General features: G+C 44.2%; 1 protein-coding gene across 5 annotated transcripts in view; it reads left to right on the top strand.

The window, feature by feature from the left end:
* Nucleotides 1-22,898, top strand: part of RNF17 (ring finger protein 17) — a 201,555-nt gene that overhangs the window by 25,588 nt on the left and 153,069 nt on the right. For all 5 annotated transcript variants that reach the window (XM_048844981.2, XM_075127255.1, XM_075127254.1 and 2 more), the window contains exons 7-11: nucleotides 1,726-1,828; nucleotides 7,556-7,636; nucleotides 11,666-11,766; nucleotides 21,933-22,104; nucleotides 22,728-22,804. In XM_048844981.2, the coding sequence (XP_048700938.2) occupies nucleotides 1,726-1,828; nucleotides 7,556-7,636; nucleotides 11,666-11,766; nucleotides 21,933-22,104; nucleotides 22,728-22,804 (534 nt within the window). The remainder of the gene's footprint in view (nucleotides 1-1,725; nucleotides 1,829-7,555; nucleotides 7,637-11,665; nucleotides 11,767-21,932; nucleotides 22,105-22,727; nucleotides 22,805-22,898) is intronic.

Raw genomic sequence — 22,898 nt, forward strand, 5'->3', positions numbered from 1 at the left:
CTGAGTTCAGGACCAGGAACTCGGCACATTCCTTCCAAGCATTCTTTTGGGGAGGTTCTGTGGCCTGTGTTATGCAGGAGGTCAGATTAGATTACCATAATGTTCGTTCTGGCCTTGGAATCTATGAAATATGCACCATTCATACAAACAGGAGCCATGGAAATTTTGACAGCAGTCAGGCGCACCACCTGTGTATCCGCTTGTTGCCTCTCTTGCCTGGTACAAGAGAGCAGAGGGAACCTGATATCCCTGCTGGCAGATTGTCAATGCATTTTTTGGGAAGAATCTATAACCTACACTACATTTTAATAGTCTAAACAGTATTAAATCTGTCTCTTGATGCTAGAGAATTTGCAAACCACCAGTGTCTAATCTCAGTTTCTTGAACAAACTAATTGAGAAGGTAGCAAAAAAGAGTCTCAAACGTTATTTGTCATCTCCGGATATCTGGTATCTTTCTCATTAAGGCTATAGGTCAGGGCATTGTACAGAGACAGTACTTGTTGAATTACTTCCTCCTGTCCAATGATAAGGGAAGTATATCTTTAATTATCATCCCACTGGGCGTGTGTGTGGCATTTGATACCATTGATCACCACGTACAAGTGCTACCATTTCAAGATTGGAAAAACAGAACCGCTGTGAAATGGCTCAGATCCTCTTCCTTGGACTGATTCTCGAGGGTCCTTTATAAGCAACTGTTCCTCCACCGCCAGTGCTTTCACCTGCAGAATGCCAGAAGTTTCAATCCTTTCTCCCATATTATCTCTATGTATAAGTAATCAGTTGAACAGACTAGATAATGCAGGTTGGCATACTAGCAGTATCCATATGACACCAAGTGTACAGCTCATTCACATCAAACAGAAAATCGTCATCTCCTGGATTTTCAGTGCTTTGCTGAAGTCCACTGAAGAGCATCTAACTAAAGCTGAATCCAAGTAAAATTGAGATGATGCTGGAAGGAAAAGGGGGGAAAAAAATCTAAGAACTTGTCCCCTCTGTAACATCTCTCACTGTAGTAGGAATAGGATGGAGAGGTTATTTTCACTTTTGTATTTGGCATTAGTGTGATGGCTGCTGGAATAGTATGTTCAGTTCTGGTATCCCCATTTCAAGAAGGATGTCGATAAACGTAAGAGGGTTCAGAGAAGAGCCATGAGAATGACTAAAGGATTAGAAAACATGTCTTATAGTGATAGAGCTCCTTGAGTCTATCTGTTCAGCTTAACAAAGAGATGGTTAAGGGGTGACTTGAATACAGTCCATAAGTACCTATGTGGGGAACTAATATTTAACAATGGGCTCTTCAGTCTATCAGAGAAAGGTATAACATGATCCAGTGGCTGGAAGTTGTAGGTAGACAAATTCAGACTGAAAATGAAGCATACATTTTTAATAGTGAGTAATGAATCTTTGGAACAATTTACCCTGGATTATCGTAGAATCTCCATCACAATTTTTTTTAAAATCATAACTGGATGTTTTTCTAAAAAGATCTGCTCCAGGAATTATTTTGGACAAGTTCTGTGCCTGTGTCATACAAAAGGTCAGACTAATTATTACAGTGCTCCCTTCTGGCCTTATAATCTATAAGGAGGGTGTGGAGGAGGGAGAAATATTTGCAAAATGAGAATCAGAATAGTCTTTAATGCATTGTTCATAACACTAGAATTTTTAAGAAAAGCAGTTTCTTCTGCATGACTTGTTAAATATCTTTTCTAGTAAAATTAGGAACTACATCCCAGATGTCAAAGAGAAAAATGTTCAGTCAACTTATTCAGACTACCATCTGAAACCAGTTTGGATTACATCAGCAGTAGACATGGTATGTAAATGTTTTTTTTTTATTATAGTCATTTTTATACTACTTTCATATCAAGTGCTTCACTGTTTACAGTGTGCAGGCAGGCTGTAATCTTACAAGCTAGGCATCTTTGTTTTGATTTACATGCCACTGTACTACAAATAATGAAGTATTTGACAAGAATGTGATACAGACCAGGATCTGACTGACCAACTGTACATTTTAGGGTTCTGTTCTTAGCTTTTAGAACCACCTGACATTTAAAAGAAGAAAAGGAGTACTTGTGGCACTTTAGAGACTAACAAATTTATTTGAGCGTAAGCTTTCGTGAGCTACAGCTCAGCTCACGAAAGCTTATGCTCAAATAAATTTGTTAGTCTCTAAAGTGCCACAAGTACTCTTTTTTCTTTTTGCGAATACAGACTAACACAGCTGCTACTCTGAAACCTGACATTTAAAGTGATTGTTCTTCAAGTGCTTGTTCATGTCGATTCCATTCTAGGTCTGCATGTGCCCACGTGCACAATTGTTGGAGATGCTGCTTTCATGTGTCGGTATATCAGGCGCTGCTAGCCCTACACCCTCTCAGTTCCTTCTTACCGCCCATGGTGTTTAGTTGGAGCGCTTTGCCTTGCATAGCAAGGGCTAGCAGTTCTATCTCTTCTTACTTTGAGCCTTAGGGCCTTGTAAATAGTTGTTTATAGTAGTTGGTGTTAAGCAGTTGTGAAGTGTAGTTAGAGTCCCAGCGGGGACTTTGCCCCAGGCAGTGCATGCCCCGGTCTCCTGGGTTTAAGCCCTGCATGGACTGTAACAGGCCTATGCCTGTAAGTGACCCCCACAGCAGCTGTCTCAAGTGCTTGGGGGAGTCATATGTGAAGGACAAATATTGTATCTGTAAAAGTTTTCGACCCAAGACTCAGAGAGCGGGATATTCATTTGAGGGCTCTCCTCATGGAGGCTGCCCTCCATCCAGCTTCCGAGCCATTCTGCCAAGACTCAACTCCTACTACCTCGGCGCGCAGCGCACACCGAGCTCCACCCAGCACCACTCCCTGTCGCCAGTGCCAAGAAAGAAAACTAAGAAGCACAGCTCCCTGGCCCTGGGCAAGAAAGGAGCGTCAGGCAAAAGATACAGTTCAGGCTTCCTGGCCACTCCAGAGCCACATGGACGTGCCACCTCAGAGCAACAGTTGGCAGCACCAGGCTCGGTGCATGAAGCACGCTCAGAGGTCAGGGTAGAGGAGACAGCACCCACCCAAAACCCCCATCCCAAATGGGGGATGATGCTCCGAGGCTACCCCTGGCGGTACATTTGTCTTCATCCCCAAATGAGGTGGTCGCAGGACCCTTGAGGGCCAGCCTGCCAAATGATTTTAAAGAACACCAGGCCCTGCTTCGATGGGTGGCTGAGAACTTGGGCTTAGAGGTGGAGGAGATGGCCGGGCAGGCAGATACCTTGTTCAGTGTGCTCTTGGCCTCTACCCTGCCTGTGTTGCATTACCAGTACACGACGGGGTCCTGAAAATTGCCATGGCCCTCTGGCAAACCCCATCGTCCATCCCTCCCACCTCCAAAAGAGCCAAAAAGAAGTACTTTGTCCCGGCTAAAGCGTTCAATTAATTTTTTATACCCACCCGTCTCTGGGCTCGCTGGTCAGCTCTGTGGCCAATGAGAGGAGCAAGCAGGGGCACACCAGTTCAACTCCCAAAAATAAAGAGGCCAAAAGAGTGGACAGGTGCAACTTTAATTTATGGGACTCTCTCCATAAGTTCAAAAAGTCCCTCCCTCAAGGTTTGGTCCAGGAATTTGTCATCCTGATGGAGGAGGGTTCTGTGGCAGCGAGGTGCTCCCTCCAAATGGCGTGGTATGCAGCGGATTCGGCAGCTAAGGTGGTCATTTCAGCGGTGGTTATGAGGCGCAGCTCCTGGCTTCAGACCTCTGGCCTGTCCCAAGAGATGCAGACCTTGATCCAGGACCTCCCATTCGATGGGAATGGACTCTTTGCAGGGCAAATGGATGCGAGGCTGCATGGGTTAAAGGACACTTGGGCCACCCTTCACTCGCTGGTATGCATACCATGACAGCCGCTCCTGCTGCCAAGGCCTTGGCAGCATCATCAAGGGTCTGCCAGGAGAAGTGATAAAGACACGAGTTTTAGTCGTCTTTGCCCTTTCTCCCCGTGCTCACCCACGCAGCCTGGCCCGGCAAAGCATCCTGGGGACTAGAAGCACTCATTTTGAAGGTGCGCTTGAGAGTGATGCCACAGTCAACTCCCTGGATCCCCCTTGTTCTTTCCTCAACTGTCTTCATCCCTACCGTTCAGCCTGGAAATGGGTCACTCGGACCGGTGGATGCTAGACATAGTATTTCAGGGCTATACCCTGCAGTTCCCCCCCCCCCCCGCCCCGTGTCCCTCTTCTGGGACCCTTCTCACGAGCAACTCCTCATTCAAGAGGTCAAGAACCTCCTGCACCTGGGGGCGGTGGAGGAGGTCCCTCAGGACATGAAAGGGGTTTTATGCCCACTACTTCCTAATCCCAAAAGCAGAAGGGGGCCTCAGACCCATTCTGGACCTGCGTCGCCTCAACAAGTCTCTCAGAAAGTTGAAGTTTTGCGTGGCCTTGCTGGCCTCCATCATCCCGTCCCTGGATCTGGGAGACTGGTACGCCACCCTCGACTTGAAGGACGCTTATTTCCATCTTCCAAGGTCACAGGCGTTCCCTCTGTTTCATAGTGGGCGGATGCCATTTTCAATTCACAGTACTGTCCTTTGGCCTCTTATCGGCACCGAGGGTGTTCACAAAATGGCGCCAATGACTGCTTACCTGAAACGTCGAGGGGGTCCAGGTCTTCCCATATCTTGATGACATCAAGGGCAGGTCTTGGGAACAAATGCAGAGGAGTCTCGATCTGGTGGTTCCATTTGCCACAACCTGAGCCTGTTAATAAACAAGCAAAAATCCACCTTAACGCCGGTCCTACGAATAGAGTTTATTGGGGCAGTTCTCGACTCCACACAAGCCAGAACCTTTCTTCCGGAAGCGTGTTTTCAGGCCATGTGGACCTGATCTCCCATGTTAAGAACCACCTGCTCACCATGCCCACATCTGCCTTTGTTGGTTAGGCCACATGGCCGCATGCACATACATGGTCCGTCATGCCCGGCTCCATCTTCAGCCTCTGCAAGTGTATCTGGCATCGGTCTACATCCCCAACAGGCATGACCTAGACCAGGTAGTCAGGGTGCTGGATCACATCTGGTCATCCCTGGATTGGTGATGGAGGGAGTTCCCTTCGCGGCCCCATCCCTGTCACTGACTCTGGTCTCCGATGCTTCGGACCTGGGCTGGAGAGCCCATCTGGGTGAGCTAAGCACCCATGACCGCTGCCCCAGGCCCTGTACCCTACCCCTTCCTCCAAGTCTCCGCCCTGCCTCTTCCTGCCCAGTTCTGCCCCTTCCCCAGAGCATGCCCCGTCCCCTGCTCCTCCCCCTTCCTCCTCTCCTCCCCCCAGTGCCTCCTGTACCTGTGAAATAGCTGATACAGAGTGGAGGTGCTGGGGGGAAGGGAGAGGAGTTGATCGATGGAGCTGCTGGCGGATGGGAGGCGCTGGGGTGGAGGGAGGACCTGGCTGCCAGTGGGTGCTAAGCACCCACTAATTTTTTTCCGCGGGTGCTCCAGCCCTGGAGCACCCACAGAGTCGATGTCTATGCACCAAACCTGTAGGTTTCTCAACTCTTTGTATTACTTCTATTGCAGTTCTTGCTGGTGTCTGCCTCTCAGGACCACAGGTACCTTCCTGGATGCATATAAACATAGGTCAGGATCATATAAAAAGGTTTGCATCCTTCAAAATTACTTTATGCATGACTGGCAGCTTTCCCAAATCTTTGAACAGATGTGTATTTCTCTAGTAAGGTTTAGATGCCTTGCAACAAGTTGTATTCTATATTAAATAGCTTGCATACGAGTCACAATTGTTGACTTGATTACAGGCCCAGTATTGGTTTTCTATCTCCTCTAATAACAAAGGTATTCTTTCTTAGTCTTTTCTTTCTTGTGTGTCAGATTGAGCTGGCATCTGCCCACCCACAGAAATAGGTGGTGCGTTGTAAGCTGTCAGGACGTTTGCCTGTTTCTCCAGTGGGGGGCTTATATTTTAAAGTTTGCCACGCTCGTGCTTCTATTACACTAGATACAAGTGCTGACACCAATGTATGTGTGATTTGTGAACCATTAGCATTAAGAGTGATGAACTAGTTACTGTGTTCTGGCAGCCATTGCTGCATGGCATCAGCATACACTGCTTCTTCAGTGACACTATCACCATATTGCTGCATTGCATTCACAGTTTTCTGATATCTGCATTGGTTAGCAAAATAGTTGTACTTCTGACACACTGCACTTTTGTCTAGATGCTGAGCATTGTCTGTATTCATGTTTCCATGAACTTCCCACACATTTGTTTGGGCTGGCCCGTCCATAGAATGTTTTTTTTCCCCCACCCTTTCTTATATTGACTATTGTGAGTGTGTCCCTTTTTTCTGCGCATTTCCTTCTTGTCCTGCTGTGCAGTCACCTCCTGTGACTGTTATCCTCTTTGATTAATGTTTGCATTTGCAGTTTTGCTGTTCTGCTGTTTTGTAGATGTTTGTGGCTTTGTTCCAAAGTTAAGTCTCTAAATAGATGCTCCAATAGGCTGGTGGCAGGTGTAACAATGGAAAGCTATCTAATCAAGGAAACTTCTTGAAGCCTAAAGTTGCAGCACTGGCTCTTACTCCAAGTCTGTGTTGTAATCCTCAGTGCCCTTGCATTCCTTTTTTACTCTTACGTGGAAAAGGACTCTTTCGTAAGTTTCATGGTTTGTAGGAAAGCATTGCTAAGACTTTTTCAGAATCTTCTGTCCTCAGGGGAGAGCTGGAAGCTGTTAAAAAGATGTACAGATTCCTCACTGACTACAGTTAGTTAGCAGTAAGGTACTTTCTAGTCTCCACTCAGGGAGCATGCATCTATTGCCATCATATATCACAAATCACCACCACTACTGATTAAACTTCTTCTAGGACTCACCCATGCATAGGCACTGGCTTCCGCCGGGCCCAGGGGGTGCTCAATCGCCTGCTCAGCCCTAGGTCCTTCCCCCAAACCCCTACCACTGTCCTGCCTCTTCTTGACCCCACTCTGCCAAAGTCCCTGCCCCCCACCCCACCCCTTCTCCCAAGTTCCCACCCATGTCCAACGTCTTCCTGCCCAGTTCTGCCCCCTCCACTGCGTGTGCCCCATCCCTGTTCCTCCCTGAGCCTCATGTGTGCCACAAAACAGCTGATCATGCCATGCAGGAGGCGCTGGGAGGGATGGGGAGGAGTTGATCCCGCCGCTGGCAGTTAGGAGGAGGGAAGCTGGCTGTCAGTGGATGCTAAGCACCTGCAAATTTTTTTTTCGTGAGTGCTCCAGCCCTTGAACCACAGTTCTAAGAGCCTGGATTCACACATACAGTCCCCTCCAGGAACTGCAGTTGCTATGGCAACTGGTTTTTCTTTGTCTGTGCAATGCATCTTACTGTATAGGCGTTTCAAGCAGTTTTTATCATTTATTCATAGAAATATTTATTATTAAGTCCCAAATGCATGCATCATGTTTAATATGAATACAAGGTCCTTGCTCCAAGGATTGTATAAATTCTGAAAATGTTGTCAAATATTTAATTTTTTTAATAATACAAACAATTTACTATTGTAACTTCCCCCAGGACAATAAAACTGTACGAGACATTGATGAAGCTTTGTGGATAACTGCTTTTAATCTTGAGCGTTTAAAAACTGCTGACAAGGTAGGGTAAAGAGATGCTTTGATTCAATTTGAAATATTTCAGATTACATTTACTTAACATCAAAGTTTCATGTTCCTGTAGGTTATATTGGAATTGTTTATCTTATCACAAAAACATACTGTATCTGTTCTTGTCATTATCTTGGTCTGTGACCTTTTGGTGCCCCTCCTACCCTCTTTGGCTGTTCTTGCACAATTTCTGTGGAATTGGAGCCTCATTAAGACCGTGATTCAGTAAAGCGCTTAAGCCTATGCTTAATTCTAAACCTATGAATAGTCCCATTAACTTCAATGGGAATGTGCATTTGCTTAAAAGTACCTGTTTATATGTGTATTATTGGATTGGGGCAATATCTACTATGTCACACTAGCAACTCAATGGTTAATTTCCTTGGGTTTTTTTGTGCTTCCTTCTGAATTTGAAGGTGGGTATGTACTACTCTTCATAGGCAGTTGAGGCAGTATTTTCATAAATAAAATACATCAAAGTTTGATTTACATAAATCAAAATGTGTATGTTCAGAATACAGAAAAGAAAATGAGGGAGGGGAGACTTTAAAATACTGGGTAGCTGACTGTACATTTATGGCAAGAGTCTGGCAAATATCCTATAAACATAATATAACGAAGTCCTTTTCCCCAGAATTTAACTTGCTTAACAGATAATGCTTTTGGATTTTTTTTTTTTTTTGGTTGGTTAGTCATGCACAAATGTGGCTTAGGCCTAGTCTGCACTTAAAACTTGACAAAGCTTTGGTGCTGAATTAGGCTAAATTGTACTAAGTAACTTTTAATTCCAAATAAACATCTGTTCTATCCTATAAAAGTAAAGCCTTGTAATTCATGCATCCGAAATTGTGGTCTTAAATGATTTTTCAGCAAAAATTAATAGCTCAGTTCCACAAGGGAGGTGTCAAGTTACTAAAATCTAATCTTTCAAAATCTGTTTATTAAATATATTGTTACAATACTAATCCTGAGGCACAGTCAAATTGTCTTAGCCGTGTATACTATGGTTTGTCCCTGTTGAGATTACAGGGACAAACCATCCCGATGTGTCGAAAGAATAGTAAATATGGCAGGCGACCAGCTTGGCTTAACGGTGAAATCCTAGCGGATCTTAAACATAAAAAAGAAGCTTACAAGAAGTGGAAGATTGGACATATGACCAGGGAAGAGTATAAAAATATTGCTCGGGCATGTAGGAATGAAATCAGGAGGGCCAAATCGCACCTGGAGCTGCAGCTAGCGAGAGATGTTAAGAGTAACAAGAAGGGTTTCTTCAGGTATGTTGGCAACAAGAAGAAAGCCAAGCAAAGTGTGGGCCCCTTAATGAAGGAGGGAGGCAACCTAGTGACAGAGGATGTGGAAAAAGCTAATGTACTCAATGCTTTTTTTGCCTCTGTTTTCACGAACAAGGTCAGCTCCCAGACTGCTGTGCTGGGCATCACAACATGGGGAATAGATGGCCAGCCCTCTGTGGAGAAAGAGGTGGTTAGGGACTATTTAGAAAAGCTGGACGTGCACAAGTCCATGGGGCCGGACGAGTTGCATCCGAGAGTGCTAAAGGAACTGGCGGCTATGATTGCAGAGCCATTGGCCATTATCTTTGAAAACTCGTGGCGAACCGGGGAAGTCCCAGATGACTGGAAAAAGGCTAATGTAGTGCCAATCTTTAAAAAAGGGAAGGAGGAGGATCCTGGGAACTACAGGCCAGTCAGCCTCACTTCAGTCCCTGAAAAAATCATGGAGCAGGTCCTCAAAGAATCAGTCCTGAAGCACTTGCATGAGAGGAAAGTGATCAGGAACAGTCAGCATGGATTCACCAAAGGAAGATCATGCCTGACTAATCTAATCGCCTTCTATGATGAGATTACTGGTTCTGTGGATGAAGGGAAAGCAGTGGACGTGTTGTTCCTTGACTTTAGCAAAGCTTTTGACACGGTCTCCCACAGTATTCTTGCCAGCAAGTTAAAGAAGTATGGGCTGGATGAATACACTATAAGGTGGGTAGAAAGTTGGCTAGATTGTCGGGCTCAACGGGTAGTGATCAATGGCTCCATGTCTAGTTGGCAGCCGGTGTCAAGTGGAGTGCCCCAGAGGTCGGTCCTGGGGCCGGTTTTGTTCAATATCTTCATAAATGATCTGGAGGATGGTGTGGATTGCACTCTCAGCAAATTTGCGGATGATACTAAACTGGGAGGAGTGGTAGATACGCTGGAGGGCAGGGATAGGATACAGAGGGACCTAGACAAATTGGAGGATTGGGCCAAAAGAAATCTGATGAGGTTCAATAAGGATAAGTGCAGGGTCCTGCAATTAGGACGGAAGAACCCAATGCACAGCTACAGACTAGGGACCGAATGGCTAGGCAGCAGTTCTGCGGAAAAGGACCTAGAGGTGACAGTGGACGAGAAGCTGGATATGAGTCAGCAGTGTGCCCTTGTTGCCAAGAAGGCCAGTGGCATTTTGGGATGTATAAGTAGGGGCATAGCGAGCAGATTGAGGGATGTGATCGTCCCCCTCTATTCGACATTGGTGAGGCCTCATCTGGAGTACTGTGTCCAGTTTTGGGCCCCACACTACAAGAAGGATGTGGATAAATTGGAAAGAGTCCAGCGAAGGGCAACAAAAATGATTAGGGGTCTGGAACACATGAGTTATGAGGAGAGGCTGAGGGAACTGGGATTGTTTAGTCTGCGGAAGAGAAGAATGAGGGGGGATTTGATAGCTGCTTTCAACTACCTGAGAGGGGGTTCCAGTGAGGATGGTTCTAGACTATTCTCAGTGGTAGAAGAGGACAGGACAAGGAGTAGTGGTCTCAAGTTGCAGTGGGGGAGGTTTAGGTTGGATATTAGGAAAAACTTTTTCACTAGGAGGGTAGTGAAACACTGGAATGCGTTACCTAGGGAGGTGGTAGAATCTCCTTCCTTAGAAGTTTTTAAGGTCAGACTTGACAAAGCCCTGGCTGGGATGATTTAATTGCGGATTGGTCCTGCTTTTGAGCAGGGGGTTGGAGTAGATGACCTCCTGAGGTCCCTTCCAACCCTGATATTCTATGATTCTGTGAATCAGTGGTTTGGAAATGACAGCAAGTTTAGGTTAATAAGGTTGACGCAAGTAGTATGAGCGCTATGTTTCTACCATACCTAGCATAATGGGATCCTGGTCCCTGACTAGGACTCCTAGGTGCTATGGTACTATAAATAATTCAAATGTTTCTTACAGAATACCTGAGGAAGTGGGGAGAATTTGAAGAGACATGTCATACTCTCGGATTAGGCCTGAAGCTGCTGGTTGAATAGGGCAGACAGTTAACATCCAGGGGACTGAAGTATAACATTTTGTGTGAATTTGAGAAGAGCAAAGAATGACTGAATAGCAAATAGTGGAGTTCACGCTTCATTGCTCTTGTTCTAGACTCTTTGCAAGCTACATTTGGTTTATGGTATTGAGGTTTTTTTTGCAGCCATAACAGCTAGAGATTTACTTTATTTTTTAAAAAACTGAGATTCTAGAGAACAAAATAGTAGCTTCAAAGAGGTGATTGTATAGCATATTGGTGCATACCAGCTATTTCTGAGCACTGTTCCCTACATTGGTGTGCCTCTTGTCCTCATCTCTTCCTCCCTATGAGCATGTCACAACACAAAAATTGTACCTCTTTTACTATACCAAGCAGTACAATTCCCCTACAATATGTTCAGTTACATTAGTATAGGTATTTTATACTGCTATAGCTGTATCCATATTACAGAGGTTGTACTTGTGTGCCTATTTTGGGGGGGGAAGGATCATACTCCTCACTGAAATATTGTATCAGTACAGAAACTGTGTATAGATCAGGTCAAAAGCTTCAGTTCTTCTAGATTTGTTTGTCCTGCAAAGTTCTTTGTTGTCACTCTGACTCAGAATCACACACACATTTCAGATTGTTGCCTCTGACATTTATAAATGACTCTTTTCTTATTTTGCATAAATAGGATGAATGGTTAGGCATTGATTTAGTTATCTTTTAAAAATGAAATAGATGCTGGGATATTTGGAATCCAAAGTGAAGCAGGAAGAAGACAGGATTGTAGACATTATGGATAAAAAGTTTGATAATCTTATTACTTCTCTTCAGTCAAGGTAATGTGACTATTTTTATGTCATGGACAAGACAAACTTGTATTACATTTAAAAAAAATAGTTAACTGGAAATATTGGTGTCTTTAATGTAGTTTTAGTACTTCCTATGACAATATTTCATAGTATCTTAACTTATTAATTGTCCAACCATGAACAACATTTACTCCTGAGGGAATTCTGCACCAAAAAAAATTCTGCACACAATATTTTAAAATTCTGCAATGTTCTGTAAATTTGTCCATAAATAAACGTGGCTCTAGCATGGCAGTGGGGAGCACAGGCCACTGGCTGCGTTAAGGTGGGAGATCACCCTGAAGCCTCCACCTACACCAGTACAGGGACTTGGCAGCAAGGCTGCACCCGACCCTGACACAGTGCAAGGGCCAGGCCTGCTCCAGAAACACCCAAGGCCGTGACCCCTCTGCGCGAGGCGTGCCATGTCTGGGTGGGCAGGCTCAGCCCAGCAGGATCCAAGTGTGGAGGGGCTTTGTGTGGGGGGAATCCAGGTGTAGGGTGAGAGGTTTCTCTGTGGGGCAATCTGGGTGTGGGTGGCTCAGTGGGAGATCTGGATGCATGGGCTCATTGAGGGGGTTCCGGGTGCAGGGGCAGTGGAAAGCTACGGGGGATCCAGTTGAAAATGATTGGGGCTTAGCAAGGGGGATCTGGGGGTTCATTGAGCGGTTTGGGTGCCTAGAGAGTGGGGCTTAATGGGGTGGGGGTCCAGGTGCTCAGTTGGGTGGGAATCAGGGTGTGGGGGACTCCTGGGGGGGGAGCGGGGTTCCTGGTGTAGAGGGGTAAGGCTTGTCAGTGTGAGGGTTCGATGAGCCTGCTTAACGGTGAGCCCCAGCTGGTGCCGAGGGGATGCCACATTCTGGGCTCACCGCACACCCGCGATCAGCTTTTCTTCCCCCTCACTCCAGGGATGCTGAAATAAGGTGTATAGTGCAGGTGCTGAGAGCCATTGAACCAAACTGTAAACCCTGTATATAATGGAAACCACTTCAAGTCAGGGAGTGCAGCAGGCAGCACCCCCCACACCCCTATTCCAGCACCTATGCCTCCCACGTTCCCCTCCCCCTGCCCTATTCCCTTCTTTCCCCTGCCCCACCTTACCCAGCCCCACCACAGGCACTACTGTTTCACAGAAAACAGGAAGGCTCCCAGCACACAGAAGGGAAGCACGACGGGCACTAGGATCCAGGAGGCGGCATTCAGCTGCAGAATCAGCGGAACAGAGAGGCAGCCTCCTTCAGGTGGGCTGCTCTGTGCTTGCAGAAATGAGGCGGGGCAGTGGCATGTAACCCCATGTGCCCCCCCATGCCTCACCTGTGTTTGGGAGGGCAATCCCCCCCCTCCACCACCTAACTGCGCCCATGGTCGTCCCCCAGCACGGTTTCCTTTTGCTTCCCAACTGTTTTCTGCAGGGAAGCACAGGAATTCTGCGGGGGGCGCAGAGGTGCTTTCTGTGGGAGCACAGTCATGTGGAATTACCCCAGGAGTAAACATTTAAAAAGTACACAGGAATATGTTTTATGTATTTGCAATTGTTAGAAGAGACTAGCATATGTCAATTTTTTTTCTTGTTGCTATTTCAGAGTTTACATTTTGTCATTATTTTCCTGAGAAACCTCAGAATTTTGAGGGATTCATATTGTTGCTGTTTACAAGGAACCAAAACACACTAAGAGCAAATAACTTTGAAAACAGAGAAAGATGGCCTCATGTTTTTTACCCTCATTTTGTGTTTCATATGCTCTCTTAAATTGGAACTTTCCTGTTCTTGCTAGAGAACTCTTTGGAAGAGCAGAATGGGACATGTTATCTTAAGAGTGAAACTTATGCTATAACTTTCTTAGTCCTCAGTTGAAGTTTGTGGAAATATCCAACAGCTGGAATGGACATATTTCTAAGCATGTTCTCAAGGATAGCAAAGAGAATTAAAAAGCTTACTTCCAGTAACAAAAGTAGTTCTTGGAATAGTATCCCTCTGGGTGCTCCATTCTAGGTGTAGTAACGTCTCTATGCCTCAGATCGGAGATTTTAGGTAGCAGTGTCCATTTGGCCCGCACATGTGCTCTCCCTGCTTCAGGGCTATATAGCACTGCATGGGCAAACTGCCCTCAGTTCCTTCTCAACCACGTTTGGCCTGAGACGGAACCTCAGCAGTGTCCGATTTGAGAATTAGTCATCTATATCTTATTTTCTATTTTGAAAAAAAAGAGGCGTACTTGTTGCACCTTAGAGACTAACAAATTTATTTAGGCATAAGCTTTCGTAGGCTAAAACCCACTTCATCGGTTGCATGCAGTGGAAAATATAGTAGGAAGATATATATATACACAGAGAACATGAAAAAATGGGGTTTGCCATACCAACTGTAATGAGACTACTCAATTAAGGTGGGCTATTATCAGCAGGAGAGAAAAACTTTTGTAGTGATGATCAGGATGGCCCATTTCAAACAGTTGACAAGAAAGTGGTGAGTAACAGTAGGGGAAAAATTAGCAGGGGGAAATAGTTTTTACTTTGTGTAATGACCCATCCACTCCCAGTCTTTATTCAAGCCTAATTTAATGGTGTACAGTTTGCAAATTAGTTCCAATTCTGCAGTTTGTTGTTGGAGTCTGTTTTTGAAGTTTTTTGTGTTGGAGAATTGCAACTTTTAGGTCTGAAATTGAGTGACCAGGGAGGTTGAAGTGTTCTCCGACTGGTTTTTGAATGTTATAATCCTTGACGTCTCCAACACAAAAAACTTCAAAACCAGACTCCAACGAGAAACTGCAGAATTGGAACTCATTTGCAAACTGGACACCATGTTGCTCATCGGAATAGGGGAAGGCAATCTCCTTCAGCTTCTCTAGCCAGACGTTCTGATCCACAAGATATGTTTGAGGAACAGGAAGCGAGACTAGACCAACATTATTCCAACAATCAACATCTCTTCTCTCCTGATGAGGCAGTCATGTCTCCCCCACCAACCCTGGCAGACAACTTCAAACAGTTTCAAGATCTCATTAACAGAATAGTAGATTCGCTACAAATTCTGCTTGAAGAAACGAGTCACAACACAAGCTGCTTGACATTGTACATCTGTTTGCAACACGTTCCCTATCAATGAGGCCTTGCTGGACCCAGCAAAAACGATATGGCAGACACTGAATACAATATCGCGCTCTAATAAGAGAGTGAACAAAAAAATAGTGTTCCCTCTAAGGACCTGGATTTTTTTCTTTTCCCACCCATCCCTGAATTCCCTTATCATTGATGCTGTAAATAAATATGGTAGACAGCGCCACACTAAATCAACACTCGGACAAGGAACAAACGACTGGATTTATTTGGATGTAAATCATCTTCATCAGCAGCCCTACAACTTAGGATCGCTAATTACCATGCCCTTATGGCAAATACAACTGTATAAATTATTCTAAATTAAACATCTCCCTGCTGATAAAAGGGAAGAGTTTCAGGTGATCATTGCTGAAGGACAGCTTCTCGCAAGGACATCATTGCATGCCTGTAGATGCTGCTGCCCGCTCCATCTCAAAAGCAGTGATCATGCGGAGAGTTTCCTAGCTTCCCCTTTCCAGCTTTCCAAGGGAGGTCCAGTCTTATGTGTAGGATCCATTCGAAGGATCCAAATTAATTGCAGAAAAAACTCATGAATCCCTCTACACACTAAAAGACTCTAGACCCACTTTGAGTTCCCTGGGAATTTACACACCTTGCAAAAAAGGATATATAGTAAATCACCAGTTGGCACAGAGGTTCCAGTCTGCTCAATTTCTCCTCCCCAGAGGCATTAAGAACCCCAACAGAAAAGATGACTACTACAAAAGCAGAGATCGCTGCCCCACAACCATCAACATCACCAAGTGCATGGTGGTCAGGGTGGATAAAAATCAATGATACATATTTTTTTTATTTCAATTGGATTTTTTTGATAAAATAGTTTTTTTCCCTCAAAAAGCATCAAAAAAATCCAGTTTAAAAAGATAATTTCAGTTAAGATACGTTATAGCTCAAAGATATCCCCTCATGGAATAGGAATCATAAATTCTAATTCTGTAGTATGAGACAATAGTCATGTAATGTTTAAGAACAGTTTTGTAAATGAGTTCCAATAGTTCATGGATTTAGGGACCCAATGTTAGGGTGTTCTAGGGACTTCTGTATAGATTGTTTGTTTGTTTAGGTTAGTCTTTCTAGCTATCCAATGGGACTCAGTGCTCAGTCTAGAAGATACCATCAGAGATGCTTAGTTTTGCAGTTCTCAAACTGTGGATTTGTATCTCCAGGGATAATATGCTTGTTAACAGCAAAAAATTTTTAAATAAAATATATAGAGAGGGTGAGAAATAAGAGACCTCAAGCCTATTGTCCTTCTTCAAATTTGTGTACACAGAGTCAATCCCTTACTTCTCTCTAAAAGTGCGAAGTTTCAAAAAGTTCAACGAATGGAAGATTGTTGGGGGCAGACTAAATCTGGAAAAGCAGAAGAAGTCTGGAGATAAATGTGAGAAGGGAGGGACAGGCAGTAGAAGAAAAAGTGAAATTGTTTGAGCAGCATATTCCAGAAGTCTTGAGGTCTTTCTGAGTGTAGCCTTCATTGATTTGAGATCTACCATACCATTCTCTCACTAGAAGGGAAAACCTATAATGGCAGCAGGCCGTAAAAGAGACCCAGTTTGGGAATATTTCAGTGAAGTTCCTCTACCTATGGGTAAGACAGGCGTGCGTGCAAAATGCAAACAGTGCAAAAAAGAAATGCAAGGCCTGGTTACTCGAATGAAGCAACATCACGAGAAGTGTTCCTCCTCAGGAGGAAGCTGCGTTGAAGATGTTGAAAGGAACATGCAGGATCTTCAGGTTGGTAAACTTTTTTATTTTATACTTCTTTCTTAAGGACTGCCTGTTTGCCTTCTGGACTATTCTTGAATTCTCATGTTTGAGCAAAAAGGATAGTTGTTACTCTATGGTACTATCATTTTAGATGCCGTTGTGATAAAAAATAAATAGCGGAAATAGGCCAATCTTCCATTTACAATTTCACCTTTAAAGTAGTACTGAGTGTCACTGAATGTGGTGAGTAATACTAAATGAGCAGTATGGTAATAATAATTAAATAACTGCATTGATTTATTTTGTTTAGGAGAATCCATCCTTAACATACAGGATTCTGAAGACTATCCGCCTTCAAGATCACCATCATTTTCTATAGTTTCAGTTATCTGCCAATGTTTCAGTCACATCGTGTATGTCACAGAGCTACAGTATATCACTTGTAGCAAAAAGGAAAAAGAAATCTCCACCATCCAGAAACAACCATAGATAAGTTGGTGATAAGAGCCAGCAGATTACAAAAAGAGGTAAATGATGAAAAAATTGCCCGGCTTGTTTATGCAACAACAAACTCTCTTTTCTTTATAATTGAGAACTCACGCTTCATTAACATGGTTGAGTCATTAAGACCAGGATACAGTCCACCCAACAGAGGAGATGTTGCAGCAAATTGCAGGATGAAATGTATGAAAGAGAAATTGAGCAGTGTGCAAAAGATCTAGAGGGTGAAATTGTTAACCTAAGTCTTGATGGGTGGAGCAATGTCCACAATGATGCTGTTGTATGTGCTTGTGTGACAACAGAAAAAGGGAATGTCTTCCTTACAGAAACAATTGATACATCAGGAAATGCACACAGAGCAGAATACTTACAAAGAGTAGCAGTAAAAGCTAGAGCAAACTGAGAAAAAAAATTCAGATGTCTAGTACGCAGCTTGACAGTCATAGACAATGCTGCAAATGTATCCAAGATGAGAAGAAATTATTTAGAAGAGAGTGAAGAGAGTCCCAAGCTAGTAACATACAGTTGCAGTGCTCATTTGATTTACCTCCCAGCCAAAGCTTCAGTGTTCCAGAAATAAAGGCTAATGTTGTTGAAATTGAAAAAAACTTCTGTAACAACCACTTTGCAGCAGCTGCTCTGAAAAAAGTGGGAGGAACCAAGCTAAGTTTCCCACAAGATGTATGATGGAACTCAGTAGTGGACTGTTTTGAGCACTATATCAAGAACTGGCCTAATCTGACAATGGTTTGTGAACGAAATTGTAAAAAAATAGATGGCACTGTCACAGCCAAAGTTCTCAACATTGGGCTTCAGAGAAATGTTGAACAGATGTTGAGTACCCCGAAGCCTATTTCTGTAGCCTTCAACAAAATGCAGGGAAATAGCTGTTTTATTTCTAACGCTGTTGAAATCTGGAAGGAACTGAGTGAGATCTTCAATGACAGAGTTACTTTACAAGTATTAAAAAAACAAATGGGACAAGCACTATCGCCAGCTCATTTTCTTGCAAATATCCTCAGTACTCGGTACCAGGGTCAAACCTTAACTGCTGCTGAAGAAGAGGAATTGACTATGATATAGACATCTAACAATCATCCCTCCATAATGCCAACTGTAATAAACTTCGGAGCTAAGGATGAACCATTCAAGAAATATGTTTGCTGCTGATGTTTTAAAGAAAGTCCCACCAGTGAACTGGTGGAAGTCACTTAAGCACTTGGATTCAGAGACTGTTGAAATGATAATCTCACTTTTAACAGCAGTAGCTTCTTCTGCCGGTGTAGAAAGACTATTTTCTTCCTTTGGACTAAACCATTCCAAAGAAAAAGCAGGAAAGCTTGTTGTTCTTTTCCAGATTATGAACAAACAGGAAAACGAAGGTGAAGACGACTGAGTTAGCTGCAGAAGCCAGTATTTTAAGTTTCTCGTGTTGACTTGGCTGACATAGTCTATTTAATTTTTGTTTCTTTTAAAAAAAAAAATTTCATTAACTATTTTAGTTAAAAAATTTTAACGAACTTGATTTTAAAAAACTTGAATGTTTAACTAAATTCAAAAATTCATATGCTTGGTTTGTTAAAATATTATGTTTGCTGTTGAAGAAAAAAATCCAGAATACATAACATTGTTGTTCTAGTTAAATAAAACAATTTAAATATCTGTCTGGTGGTGATCTCCTAATACAGCATGGCAAGAAAATCCTCCAAATATTAATGGTTAACCTGTTGAAGTGGAGATAGTTCACCTCCCAATGACTTCATAAATGTCTGCTTCAGTTACCTTTGGTAAATGAAATAACCAAACAATCATTCATTTTCTGATATAGTTGTAAAACTAATCTTAAAAGTTTTCAAAATAAATAAGGGTTGGCCTCATTCTGAACGTGGCAAAGTCAACCATAGCCCCCCCTCAAAGAACAGAGTTCATCGGAGCCCTCCTAGACTCTGCTCCGGCCAGGGCTTTTCTTCCGGAATCTTGTTTCCTCACCATGAGCGCCATCCTAGAGGATTTCAAAAGATTCCCCACCACTATAGCACCGAATTGCCTAATACTGCTTGGGCACATGGCTGCTTGCACGTATGTGGTACAGCATTCCAGGCTGCGGCTCAGTCTCCTTCAGGCTTGGCTAGCCCAAGTTTACAGGCCGAACAGAGACCACCTAGACAGACTGGTCACACTCATTCTTCAGGTCCACAAGTCCCTCTGGTGGTGGCTCAACCCATGAACAGTATGTACAGGAATACCCTTCTCCACACCTCAGCCATCACTATCAATAGTCATAGATGTGTTGGTGATGGAATGGGGAGCACACCTAGGTGGACTCAAGGTCTCTGGTCCCAGGCAGAATTTCCGCTGCACATCAACGTCCGGGAACTGCGTGCCATGTGCCTTGCTTGCCAGAGGTTTGAAACCCATCTACAGAGCAGATGTGTATTGGTAGTGACAGACGATACCACAGTGATGTTCTATATAAACAGACAGGGTGGTGCTCGCTCTTCTACTCTCTATCAAGAAGCCCTCAAGCTGTGGGACTTCTGCATCACACACTTGATACACTTGGAGGTGTTGTATCTTCCGGGCTCGCAGAACAAACTGGCCGATCACTTCAGCAGGTCCTTTCATGGCCACGAGTGGTCTCTCCACCCAGATGTCGTGTTCAGTGCTTTCGAAAGGTGGGGATCTCCCCTGATAGACCTGTTCGTAACACGGCGCAACAGGAAGTGTCGGCAGTTCTGCTCCTTCCTGAATCACAGCCCAGGCTCGCTGGTGGATGCCTTTCTTCTTTCGTAGAAGGGGCACCTGCTGTATGTATTCCCGCCTTTCCCAGTCATCCACAAAGTCTTCTTCAAGGTCCGATGAGAGAAAGCATTACTAATCTTGATAGCACCAGCGTGGCCACGTCATCACTGGTTCACTACGCTGCTAGACTTGTCAGTGGACATGCTTATAACTCTGCCCCTGGTTCTGGACCTGATCACGCAGACCATGGCTGCCTCCAGCACCCCAAGCTAGAGTCTCTCCGCCTTACAGTATGGAAACTCCATGGCTCAACCCGTTGGAGCTTGCATCCTCAGACTCTGTTAGGGAGGTAGTCCTTGGAAGCAGAAACCTTTCCACTTGCTCTGGGGCTGGAGCACCCATGGGGAAAAATTGGTGGGTGCTCTGCACCCACCGGCAGCCAAGCTCCCCACCCCGGCTCGCCTCTGCCTCCTCCTCTTCCCCTGAGCATGCTGTCCCTGCTTCTCCAAGCGCTTGCCGCCAGCTGTTTCACGGTGTAACAAGCTCCGGGGGGGGGGGGGAGGAGCGGGAACACAGCACGTTCAGGGGAGGAGGTGGGGAAGAGGCAGGGCTGGAATTTGGGGAAGGGGTCCACCATGAGTAGGGAGGGGGCGGAGTTGCGTCGGGATTTTTGGGGAAGGGGTTGGAATGGAGGTGGGGCGGGGCTGGAGTTGGGGCGGGGCTGGGGGACACGAGCACCCACCGGTACCAGGAGAAGTTGGCGCCTATGTCACACAGCAGGCTAGAGATGATTCTGCATTTGGCACAGCGATGCTTCAGTCTGTGTCTCTGTGAACTCCGACCCCTCTTCCTAGGGAGTGCTTGGCAGTCACCTACTTAAAATCGACATGAGCAGTCACTTGAAGAAGAAAAAATGGTTACCTACCTTTCATAACTATTGTTCTTCGAGATATGTTGCTCATGTTCATTCTAAGACCCACCCGCCTCCCCTCTGTTGGAGTACTGGGCAAGAAGGAACTGAAGAGGCTGCAGGTTGGAAGGGACCTATATATACTGCCATAAAGGCATGACTCTAGGGGCTCCACAGCCAACCCTGATGGGTACGTTATGGGAAAAACCTTCTGCTGACTCTGCACACAGTGCTCACACACCTACTTGGAATGGACATGAGCAACACATCTCGAAGAACAACACTTATGAAAGGGAGGTAACTCTTTTTTCCCACTTCCATAGCCTTCCTCAAGAATGTTCCAGTCACAGAAATATGCAAAGAAGTGACTTGGACATCTGCTCATACATTTATTGACCATTATGCAGTCACACACGACTCAGCATCCGATGCCATATTTGACTCCTCTGTCTTATCCTCAATATTAGACTCAACTCCGAAGCCCCACTCCTCCATTAGGAGTACTGCTGTAGAGTCATTTTGAGTGGAGCACCCATAGGGACGCTACTGAAAGAAGAAAGGGTTACTCACCTTGTACAGTAACTGTGGTTCTTTGAGATGTGTGACCCTATGGGTGCTCCACTTTCCATACTCCTCCCCTCTGCTTCAGAACACTTAACAATGAGCTCTGTGGTAGAGAAAGAAATGAGGGCGTTTCACTCATGCAGCACTATATAGCCCTCAGGCAGAGAACGAGCTGGGGAGAGCACATGTGCAGGCCGAATGGACACTGCTTCCTAAAATCTCTGATCTGAGGCGCAGGGATGCAAATACAACTAGAGTTGAGCTCCCACAGGGCAACGCATCTTGAAGACCCACACTTACTGTACAAGGTGAGTAATCTTCCTTTTTTGTTTGTTTTTTTCTCCAGAGACGGCCCCTGCTAAATAAATAACTCTTTTTAATGATTTTACTGTAGTTCACGTTAATTCACTCAACTTCAGGCTTCTAGCACATTTTGTTGATGCTGGCATACTAGGAAAATCCAACTCCAGTGTGAAAGTAGCCAGTTTATTTGTGGCAGGGTTGTGACACAGTTATGCTTACAGCTTTAGTTCAGTCTGTACTATTGCAATGCTTAGGGATTACTAAATTCTGAAATATCATCTTTCATTTTGTGTTTCTAATATAGGAAAAGGAAGTTGCATGCAGAATTAGTGAAGAACACAGATAATTATGTAGCCAACATCATAAAAGCTAAGCAGTACATTGAAGAGAAGAGAAACAACTTGAATGGCGCCATGAGGCTAGCAAAGGAGTTAAAAATGACACCGTCGTTAAGACCCTGTTGTGATTTGAATCAGGTAGTTAAATTAATCCACTGTAAAATTTTCTTTCAGTGGATTAGCCAGACTCAGTTTCTTTTACGTTTACTCTTCTGGCTGAAAGTTTTAGGCTGTTACTGTGATCCATCTTCCTGTTTGTTAATATTTCAAGATTAAGTTTGTTACAGTAAAACATTTTATATATTTTTTTCAGAAGTCTGAACTTGATTCTTTAAACCATGTCTCATTATGGCCTTGTAGTTTGTATGTGGTTCATTTAAGTTCCCCATTATTTTTAGACTTCGTTGCCTCTGATCTCCCAGTATTGTGCAACCAATTTATTTTTCCTAATCTGGAGGCCAATAGTGTAACCCAAATAGTATTTTTGTATTCTTGCAGCCGGGGCTTTGTATCCACACAGATTCAACTGTGGACGTCTCCATTTTATCAGGTGCCTGTTTAGGTTAGGCAGGCTTAAATTAAGTTGCTTGCTCACCGTTCTGGTTCAGAATAAAATTATTTATTTCTTAAATTTTATGTGCCAGTGAAGTGTCGTGTGCTGATTGTCCAGTACTGGAGACTGTTATCCCTGATACAGGATCTGTTCATGTATCTGATGCTTATGTAATAGAAAATAAAATTGCTCTTTTTTTAAATTTGAGGTTATTCATAACTTAAAGTTGACAGTTGAGGGTGAACTCTCGAGGGTGGATACTTTGAAGGAAAGAACATCTCTAAGGTAAATTATTCAAGCGTGAGTTACAGTAGAAGGTAAAAACTGTGACACAATGGTATTTATGCATCTAAAGTAGTAAACTGATACTCTTATTTTT

This window comes from Caretta caretta, chromosome 1, assembly GCF_965140235.1.
Source record: "Caretta caretta isolate rCarCar2 chromosome 1, rCarCar1.hap1, whole genome shotgun sequence".
NCBI classification, from domain to species: Eukaryota; Metazoa; Chordata; order Testudines; family Cheloniidae; genus Caretta; species Caretta caretta.